This window comes from Cyclopterus lumpus, chromosome 13 (genome assembly GCF_009769545.1).
Source record: "Cyclopterus lumpus isolate fCycLum1 chromosome 13, fCycLum1.pri, whole genome shotgun sequence".
In the NCBI taxonomy this organism is placed as follows: Eukaryota; Metazoa; Chordata; class Actinopteri; order Perciformes; family Cyclopteridae; genus Cyclopterus; species Cyclopterus lumpus.
Genome location: NC_046978.1, coordinates 19,535,793 through 19,546,995, shown reverse-complemented (window position 1 = coordinate 19,546,995; position 11,203 = coordinate 19,535,793). Strand labels below are relative to the sequence as shown.

General features: G+C 50.1%; 1 protein-coding gene across 1 annotated transcript in view; it reads right to left on the bottom strand.

Annotated features, from left to right (window-relative positions):
* The window catches only part of LOC117741171 (A disintegrin and metalloproteinase with thrombospondin motifs 8-like), an 18,957-nt gene extending 9,673 nt beyond the window's left edge, over positions 1–9,284 (bottom strand). Inside the window, exons 1-5 of the mRNA XM_034547999.1 lie at positions 8,568–9,284; positions 6,073–6,312; positions 3,055–3,187; positions 2,775–2,942; positions 1,926–2,218 (exon numbers count right to left, since the gene is read on the bottom strand). Of these exons, the coding sequence (XP_034403890.1) occupies positions 1,926–2,218; positions 2,775–2,942; positions 3,055–3,187; positions 6,073–6,312; positions 8,568–9,284 (1,551 nt within the window). The remainder of the gene's footprint in view (positions 1–1,925; positions 2,219–2,774; positions 2,943–3,054; positions 3,188–6,072; positions 6,313–8,567) is intronic.
* Positions 9,285–11,203: the final 1,919 nt, after the last annotated feature.

The window sequence follows — 11,203 nt, the reverse complement described above, 5'->3', positions numbered from 1 at the left end:
TACTACTACTACTACTACTACTATTACTACTATACTACTGCTACTACTACTATACTACTACTACTAGTACTATACTACTACTACTATACTACTACTACTATACTACTACTATACTACTTTACTACTACTATACTACTACTATACTTCTACTATACCACTACTATACTACTACTATACTACTATACTACTATACTACTACTAGTACTACTACTACTATACTACTACTACTATTACTACTATACTACTGCTACTACTACTATACTACTACTATACTACTACTACTACTACTACTATACTACTACTACTATTACTACTATACTACTGCTACTACTACTATACTACTACTATACTACTACTACTAGTACTATACTACTACTACTACTACTACTATACTACTAGTACTAGTACTATACTACTACTACTATACTACTACTATGCTGCTACTACTACTTTACTACTGCTACTACTACTATACTACTACTATACTACTACTACTAGTACTATACTACTACTACTATACTACTATACTACAACTACTACTACTACTACTACTACTACTGACTCTATACTACTATACTACTATACTATTATACTACTACTATACTACTACTACTACTACTGACTCTACTACTACTACTACTACTACTACTAATATACTACTACTATACTATTATACTACTGCTACTACTACTATACTACTACTATACTACTACTACTACAGTATTCTGACCCTCTCATTCATGTATTTCTACTTAAAACTGCCCCTTACAGCTGGAGGATCTAGATCTGCTGACTTTGCTCTGAAGACTTTTCTCTGAATCACACAACAGATTTCACAATGGAACCTTTTTATGTATTTTTTCTTTGCGGTCCAAACCGGATCAAACTGTTCTGGAACTTTAGATTGTGTCACGCAATCTGCAACTGGGGTTCGCCCACAGTTTGAGATGATCAAATATTTACATTTTCAAAAGGAAGTGACTTGTCGGAGAAAAAAAACAATAAACGCCGTCAGCGAGAAATGAATCAGGAACGTTAACCAAGTTAAATACTTTCAAGGTGGATGAGGTCTTTGGGCTTAAGGCTGCATCCTTAAGAACTACAACAAGTATAATACCACATCAAGGGAAGGGTTCAACCAGCCATTATTCTAAAACAACAACAACAAAAGTCTATTTGTTCGACATCCTGTTAACCCCCAAAACACTCATGCAACACATGGCCAATCACCACCCAGAGTGACATCATCAGACCTCTCCAGGTCACAACTTATTCTTTTCCCCACTATGGCAAAGGCATGACCCGCCCTACTCGGCCTCCGATTGGCTTTGACCTGACGACGATGCTAGCCAATCAGAGGCGTTTGTTGCAAGGAGATAGTGTATTTTCCAAACAATGGGCCTTTGTTTTTTAGGTAACGGGCTGGCGGATCAATGGGCTTCCGGTCCATTGGGACATTTTTTGGGACTATTGGGGTTTGTGGATACCAGGCCAGCTGAGCAATGGGCCGTCCCTCAGATGGTGAGCAACATGAGCCTTATTTATGAATGAACATACAGTAAGTCCAAAATGAACAATTCGTCTAGTTCTTTTCTACCAACTCAACTAGTTGGTGCTTATTAGCACTTTTGAACTGAAAATAAGGTTATGAGAGCTGTGAGAGTCAACAAAACACTCACTTATGGGCCATGCAACCAAAACAATGAGCTGAAAGAGACTAGAAAACGGCCAGTATTTCTGTGGTGAACTCTTGTTTCAGGTCGTTTGGGGAAACCCTTGCGGCGTCGCCCATTGGACCTGATTTTGTAAGAAAATATGCAAAGTAGTCACTTCCTTCTGGGTCAGACCAACCAAAGCTGTTGGCAACAAAGAGTTTTTTAAATTGTTCATTAATTCAGCCTTCCAGAATAAAGACGCGTCCTCACCGGCGGCTGCATCACCTCCTGGGTCGGCCTGCACGCCCCGTGGAGGCAGGTCCCGTTGCGGCCACAGGGGGTGCCGTCAGCCCAGTGCAAGCTGCCGTTCCTGGTGGAGCACTGCAGCGTCCCGTCCTCCTGACACCACAGCTGGCTGCAGACTTCACTGTCCGAGGAGTTGGGGCATTGGACGAACTCCTCCCCGAACGTCTGCTGGCACTGCTGGTCCAGGCTGTACGTGGTGCCCGGCAGCTCCCTCGGCAGCGGCACGGTGCTCTCCGGGACGTCCAGCAGGCAGTCCCCTGTGGGTGGCGACACCAAGCAAACGCTGTGTGAGAGCTGTTGTGCTGTGTGTCGATGTGTCGCTGTGAGGCATGACAACAGCGGAAAGGTATTCAGAGCAAGTTGTGTCCTGACTATAAAAATAAATTATTTAAATCAAACTAATGGAAAGCACTTTCGTTGGCAATCTAGCGCTCTGAATCTGGACAGCTTTTCCATGATAGTTCATTATACTAATGATTCTCTCCAATGACGTCTTCAGATCTGAAGGCAACAATAACATCAAGAACATATTTTGCTGACGCCAGCTGTTGCTTTTGGCTGAGGAGGCGAAGAACAGGAAGGAGTGCAACAATACGAGATGCGCCACGCGAGACGAGGAAGAGGGGGAAGGAAACGGGAAAAGACGGGAGGGGGCGAGGAGAGACGAGCGCGTTCAGGGCGAGATAAACCATCTCCACGAGCCGCCATCAGAGACACATGTTGGAGCGAAGAAAGCAGCGTGGAGAGGGATAACAGCGCGCTCTCCTCGTCTCTGAATCCACCCCGACGACGACACCCTGGAGCCTTTCCTACCGTGTCCGTTGTCGAAGAACTCCGTGACGTAGAGCGCGCTGCAGGGAGACCACGGCGCCGTCTGGTTGAGGCTGACGAACAGAGGCGCCATCAGGTGATGTCCTCCCAGGTCTCCAAACAGCCTCTCGCAGGTCTTGGAGTCGTCGTGAGGCATGCTCAGCACATGACCTGCAGCGGGGGAGGGGGGGGGGGGGGGGGGGGGGGGAGGCGACGATGAGGAAACGAACGCTCAGACGCACCGACAAGCCAAATGCGGCACGCAGAACAAACTGAAGCTCACCGAGCTCGTGTGCGGCCGTGAAGGCGGCCTGCAGGCCGTTGTCCTCGATGACCGAGCAGCTCCTCTTGGGGTCGCACATCGTGCCGACGTCGGCGACGCCCAACGTGTCGCAGCTCTTCTGTCCGCAGATGTCCTGCGGACACAAAAATCGACACACACACACACACTGAGACCGGAGAGCCGACGTCATGGAGACGGTGAGAAACCAAAGTGTACAAAAGCAGATGTCCAAAGTCATCATCTGGACCTCGTCCATGAGAGAGGATGCACGTTTTAAGACACTTATAGAACCGGAGGTCGACGCCTTCAGGACACAGACACACCAACGTCACATGTAGTCAACCAACATGAACTGGTTCTCTTATGACCTAAAGAAATGTTGTTTGTTGGCATGTGTTTACCTCCCTGTTTGGTCTTGCAATAGAAACACAACTGAAACCAAAGAGCTGTGGAGCCAATGAAATCAGTCCGTGGTCCATCAGCGTGTTGAGCCATATTGTCTCGATAGCTTGTGCTAACGCGGTTTTCCCTTGAAAGGTCGTGAACCTTTGCTTAAAGACAGCTGGCAGAGTTGAACACATGATTATTGATATTGAGTGTATGAATGTGTTATTAATCGTGTACAGCAGACCCTCAGTTTGCGTCCGGTTGTTTTTCCATCCGCTTCTTAACCAAAGAAATCAAAACCATGTTGCTCAGTCCGTCATTAAACAAAACAAATAACTGTGATTTGGGGGAAATGAACAGTGTTGTGGATCAGAAGAGGCCTGGATGTGTAGGACGAGGACAGATGTGTCCGGGGCCTCGCCTACACCCCCCCCCGCGCCCCCCCCCCCTCCCATTTCCCAAAAGGAAACCACAGGGCTGAACCCGCTGTGATTCAAAACACATCTGGACCTGGAGGCCACTTCAGCGTCTGATGGTCCACCTTGTTCCACAATTAGATCCATTACTCATGTCTGCAGTGGGAGGGGTCAAAGATGTGTGTGGGGTCAGAGTGGGAGGGGTCAAAGATGTGTGTGGGGTCAGAGTGGGAGGGGTCAAAGTATCGTGGGGTCAGAGTGGGAGGGGTCAAAGATGTGTGGCGGTCAGAGTGGGAGGGGTCAAAGATGTGTGGGGTCAGAGTGGGAGGGGTCAAAGATGTGTGGCGGTCAGAGTGGGAGGGGTCAAAGATGTGTGGGGTCAGTTGGAGGGGTCAAAGATGCGGGGTGGTCAGAGTGGGAGGGGTCAAAGATGTGTGCGGGTCAGAGTGGGAGGGGTCAAAGATCTGTGGGGGTCAGAGTAGGAGGGGTCAAAGCTTTGTGGGGGAGTGGACAGACGGACAAACACACACGTTTACCCGTATGAAACCACGAAAATGCACGAGTAAAAAAAATACAAATAAAACGTCCACGACATGCAACAGAGTTCCACAACAGCGGGTCGGAGACACATTTTCAAACCCGGACTCGGCCCCCCGGCTCCAGCCGACCACTCAAAGTGTCTCCATCACGTCGGGGCCCTCCTCCAAGAGGCGACCGCCTCGACCAATCCGGCACAAGACAGCAAAGCCCCACATGTTGCATTCATCACCACCACGCCGCTGACCCAGGGTCAGATTTACACGCCGACGGAATTCAGTTGAGCAGATGAATGCCAAGCTCGTGGTCAAATCCAGCTGCAAGCGGCGCAGCTGGCTGTCTGCTAACACCTACATGCACATACCAGATGGAAGAAGGAGAACGAGCCAATCACAACTCAGACCCTCAGGAACCCATTTCCTGTCTGGAGTGCTCTCTGTTGACGTTCCCCCTGCGTGGAAAACATCACAAGTATTCCATCTCCAGCGTTCCCCCTTCAGCACGCTCACTTTTCACCTGGAGTCCCACACATGCTGATCCTGGGTCTGCCAGGAGAGACAGATGGGGGACCCCACAGCTGTGCACCTGTGTTACTGTCATACACGGGAGCCGGGACCCCCTTCCATCAGGGGCCAACAGTTAGGTTTAGACAACAACACCAACAGTTAGGTTTAGACAACAACACCAACAGTTAGGTTTAGACAACAACACCAACAGTTAGGTTTAGACAACAACAACAACAGTTAGGTTTAGACAACAACAACAGTTAGGTTTAGACAACAACACCAACAGTTAGGTTTAGACAACAACACCAACAGTTAGGTTTAGACAACAACACCAACAGTTAGGTTTAGACAACAACAACAACAGTTAGGTTTAGACAACTAAACCAACAGTTAGGTTTAGACAACAACACCAACAGTTATGATTAGATAACAACAACAGTTAGGTTTAGACAACAACACCAACAGTTAGGTTTAGATAACAACAACAGTTAGGTTTAGACAACAACACCAACAGTTAGGTTTAGACAACAACAACAACAGTTAGGTTTAGACAACAACACCAACAGTTAGGTTTAGACAACAACACCAACAGTTAGGTTTAGACAACAACACCAACAGTTAGGTTTAGACAACAACAACAACAGTTAGGTTTAGACAACTAAACCAACAGTTAGGTTTAGACAACAACACCAACAGTTATGATTAGATAACAACAACAGTTAGGTTTAGACAACAACACCAACAGTTAGGTTTAGATAACAACAACAGTTAGGTTTAGACAACAACACCAACAGTTAGGTTTAGACAACTAACACAACAGTTAGGTTTAGACAACACCAACAGTTAGGATTAGACAACTAAACCAACAGTTAGGTTTAGACAACAACAACAACAGTTAGGTTTAGACAACAACAGTTAGGATTAGACAACTAAACCAACAGTTAGGTTTACTGTGAGCGGCATTTGACGCTCTAGAAAGCTGGCAAGTGGACCTTGAGTTGAGATATTTTTTTAAATACATCTTTGAGCTAACGCCACCAAAGATATAACATAACAAGTTAATGTATATATACATATACACATATATATGTATATATATGTGTGTATATATATATAACCAGGTACAACATCTCTCTTGTGAGCGTTCCTTGGAGGTGGAGGTGTGTCCTCACCTCCCGGGTGAAGAGCACCGCCGTGTCGTAGTGCTCCGGGTGCCTCTGGCTGGCCGGGTTGAAGAGCTGCTGCCAGGAGCAGAAGTTCCTCAGGGCCACGCCTCCGTTGCTGGAGACCTGCGGGCCGACCTCCTCGTCCTCCACCACCAACATCTTCACCACCACCATGTTCACGGAGTTCTTGATGCTGGGGTGCTTGTAGAGCTGGGCGGCCATCGACAGCAGGGTCAGAACGTAGTGCTGTGGGGGGGGGAGGGGCTGGACTTTAATAACATGGAAATATTCATTATCGGGTTATCGTAAACAATTAATGGACCTGGAACATTTTTACATCATCCACTGAACCTGGATACCTTTTTATGTTATTGTATGATATATTTTACAAATCCACATTAACAAACGTTTAATATTGGTCCTCAAAGCTTTGTGATCAATACCGAGCTGTATATATATATATATATATATATATATATATATATACCAAAATAAAAATATGTTATAATACCTTTTGCTTTGCCACCACCTGTATTTCTCCTGCTCATAATATACAATACACCCTAAAAAATGTGACCAATGGTTACTTTAAAATATTATGGCAACAAAGGGACAGTAAATATAATTGATTAGATCTGAACATGAGGACCTGAACATGAGGACCTGAGGACCTGAACATGAGGACCTGAACATGAGGACCTGAACATGAGGACCTGAACATGAGGACCTGAACATGAGGACCTAACATGAGGACCTGAACATGAGGACCTAACATGAGGACCTGAACATGAGGACCTGAACATGAGGACCTAACATGAGGACCTGAACATGAGGACCTAACATGAGGACCTGAACATGAGGACCTAACATGAGGACCTGAACATGAGGACCTAACATGAGGACCTGAACATGAGGACCTGAACATGAGGACCTAACATGAGGACCTGAACATGAGGACCTAACATGAGGACCTGAACATGAGGACCTGTACATGAGGACCTAACATGAGGACCTGAACATGAGGACCTAACATGAGGACCTGAACATGAGGACCTAACATGAGGACCTGAACATGAGGACCTGTACATGAGGACCTGAACATGAGGACCTGAGGACCTGTACATGAGGACCTGAACATGAGGACCTGTACATGAGGACCTGTACATGAGGACCTGAACATGAGGACCTGAACATGAGGACCTAACATGAGGACCTGAACATGAGGACCTAACATGAGGACCTGAACATGAGGACCTGTACATGAGGACCTGAACATGAGGACCTGAGGACCTGTACATGAGGACCTGAACATGAGGACCTGTACATGAGGACCTGTACATGAGGACCTGAACATGAGGACCTGAACATGAGGACCTGAACATGAGGACCTGTACATGAGGACCTGAACATGAGGACCTGAACATGAGGACCTGAACATGAGGACCTGTACATGAGGACCTGAACATGAGGACCTGTACATGAGGACCTGTACATGAGGACCTGAACATGAGGACCTGAACATGAGGACCTGAACATGAGGACCTGTACATGAGGACCTGAACATGAGGACCTGGACATGAGGACCTGAACATGAGGACCTGTACATGAGGACCTGAACATGAGGACCTGAGGACCTGTACATGAGGACCTGTACATGAGGACCTGAACATGAGGACCTGAGGACCTGTACATGAGGACCTGAACCTGAGGACATGAGGACCTGAATCTGAGGACCTGAGGACCTGAACATGAGGACCTGAACATGAGGACCTGAACCTGAGAACCTGAGCACCTGAACATGAGGACCTGAACATGAGGACCTGAACCTGAGGACCTGAACATGAGGACCTGAACCTGAGAACCTGATGACCTGAGGACTTGAACATGAGGACCTGAACCTGATGACCTGAGGACCTGAACATGAGGACCTGAACCTGAGAACCTGAGGACCTGAACATGAGGACCTGAACCTGAGAACCTGAGAACATGAGGACATGAACCTGAGTACCTGAGGACCTGAACATGAGGACCTGAACCTGAGAACCTGAGGACCTGAGCATGAGGACCTGAACCTGAGGACCTGAGGACCTGAACAATGGGACCTGAGGACCTAAACATGAGGACCTGAACCCGAGGACCTCCACATCACTACTCACAGACACCCAAACATTAGAAGTAAGCCAATGTAGGAATGTAGCATGATTTTCATGTTTCCATCCCATCATATTGATCTGAATTTAAATATCGGTTGTTGTGTGTGACAGGCAGCAGGAGAGGGTCCCCGACCAGACCCGCCCCGTGGGTCCCCTCTGCGGCTCACCTGTCAGATCGTGACCAACAGCTCAGGAATGCGCCTGCGCATTGCTCACATTGCTGTTGCCTGACTGGTTGCTCAGCCTGTGGAAAACAGGCCCCGGCCTCTGCCAGGCGTGTTTCACGGAGCGGTGTGTTTACGGGCCAGAGGCTCCTGTGACAGGGTGCGCCGGAAGGAGGGGTCTGACCTTTATTTCATCTCCATAGAAGTGGGTCATGTTGGAGTCCGCCACCACCAGGGTCTCGATGAACCGAGGCGCGGACACAAAGCGTCTCCGGCGGGGTTCCCTCTGCGCGTCACCGTCACCGTGGCCGTGCGTAAAACGTTCCCCGGTGTGCTCCTCCTCCTCCTCCTCCTCCTCCTCCTCCTCCTCCGCCGCCGTGTGGTCAAACCGGAGGGGGACCCCGTGGCTTTTGGTGACCGTCTTCCTCTTGATGACATGCGGCTGCTCTGCAGAGTCTGGGCCGAGGCCGCCGCGACGTTTGGGCTCGATGAAGTACTCCTTCCCCTCCGTGATGAAGGTGCCGAGGATACCGGAGCACAGGCTGACCGCCACCACCGAGCTCTCGTCGTGGTCCACGTTCCCCGAGTAGAAGCAACCCCTGAGCCGCCCCGAGCTCTCCTCCGTCCGCCGGGCACCCGGAGCTCCGAGGTCTCCGGCCCGGACGCGCTGCACGCTGAAGGACGGCGCCAGGAAGCTGGTGTCCGGGGTGAGGTTCAGGGTCAAGTCCTGGCCGAAGGCGCTGAGGATGAAGCTCGGCTGCTCCTCGCTTCGCTTCCAGAAGCGGCCGCCGCCTCTCGGGTTGACCCGAACAGGTACAACGTCCTCCGCCTCCAGCGGGGCGGAGAGCGCCGCGCACGTTACGCACAGCAGGGACAAGGTGAAGCACGCAGCGGAACACATCTTCTTATTGTTTATCACGAAGTGCTTTGTCTTCCGGTCCTAATGACAAGTGATCCCCCAGACGGTCTCGGTCAAAGTGGGTCTGGTTTTTAATGTCGGTCCGCCTGAGTCGTCGGTTCGAGTCCCGTCTCCAAGCCTCGCTGTACCTCTCCCAGCACCGCCGCGCTCTGGACACATCGGGGCTATTTATACAGGCTGCTCTGGACACGAGGGGGTTTATTTTGGATACCATTCTCCTCCCACTCACACTGCACGAGCACGAGGACGGGCCGACACTCCCCCCTTCTGAAATAGCTCGACCACCGCGCGCTCCTATTCTTAACCCGGCGGGCTGCGACAGACACGACGCATAGCTGGAAGTCCGCAGGTCGGGGCTATTTCAGAGCCGCGTGTGAGTGAGTGGCCGCCGGCCCCCCACGAGCCCGGAGCACCCCCCCCCCCCCCCCATGAGCCCGGAGCCCCCCCCCCCCTCATGAGCCCGGAGTTCCCCCCCCCCCCACGAGCCCGGAGCCCCCCTCATGAGCCCGGAGTCACCCCCCCCACGAGCCCGGAGCCCCCCCCCCCCACGAGCCCGAAGTCACCCCCAAGAGCCCGGAGCCCCCACAATGAGCCCAGAGTCACCCCCCCCCCACGAGCCCGAAGTCCCCCCCCCATGAGCCCGGAGCCCCCCCAATGAGCCCAGAGTCACCCCCCCCACGAGCCCGAAGTCCCCCCCTCATGAGCCCGGAGCCCCCCCCCCCCACGAGCCCGGAGTCACCCCCCCCCACGAGCCCGAAGTCCCCCCCCCCCCATGAGCCCGGAGCCCCCCCCATGAGCCCGGAGTCCCCCCCCCCCCACGAGCCCGAAGTCCCCCCCCCCCCCCCATGAGCCCGGAGCCCCCCAGGTCGACCGCTTCATCCCCACGATGGACCACCGCTGGAGGGAGTGTGTGTGTGTGCGTGCGTGCGCGTGTGCGTGCGTGTACACTGACACATGTTTACTCTCATTATAAAGCTACATATTATCCTCTAGTGATGTTTTTTCGCAACACATTTTCTGCAGAGAAGCATTATTTGAATATCAAAAGAAAAAGAAAAGTCTTTATTGGGGAGAGAAAGCAAGTTTAGCCAAAGAACAATTCAAATATATAAGTACAGAAAATAAAAACAAGCAATTGATCAAAATAAGCATTTACAAAAAGAACCCAGTGTGCCTTCAATTGCTGCAGATTTGAATTATTTTTGCATTCCTAATTATTTCTTTCCAGGAAACTTTCCGTCTGTGAATATAATCATAACATAACGTATTCATGGTGCTCACAGAGAAATGTTATAAACAGGCTTCTGCTGCGTTACGAGAACAAACACGTGACCTCATCCAGCCCTTTAAACGATGAGCTGCAGTTTCACGCGTTCGCCGTCAGGTGGAGCCAGAGGACCGCGGACGAAGTTTGAGACGCTCCGTTGGACTGCAGGGGTTTCAGCACGCAGTGTGTGTGTGTGTGCGTGTGTCTGTGTGTCTGTGTGTGTGTCTGTGTGTGTGTGTGTGTGTGTGTGCGTGTCTGTCTGTGTGTGTGTCTGTGTGTCTGTCTGTCTGTCTGTCTGTCTGTCTGTCTGTGTGTCTGTGTGTGTGTGTGTGTGTGTGTGTGTCTGTCTGTGTGTGTCTGTCAGTGTGTCTGTGTGTGTGTGTGTGTGTGTGTGTGTGTCTGTCTGTGTGTGTCTGTGTGTCTGTCTGTCTGTCTGTCTGTGTGTCTGTGTGTGTGTGTGTGTGTGTCTGTCTGTGTGTGTGTGTGTGTGTGTCTGTCTGTCAGTGTGTCTGTGTGTGTGTGTGTGTCTGTGTGTGTGTCTGTCAGTGTGTCTGTGTGTCTGTGTGTGTGTGTCTGTCTGTGTGTGTGTGTCTGTCTGTGTGTGTGTGTGTGTGTCTGTCTGTGTGTCTGTGTG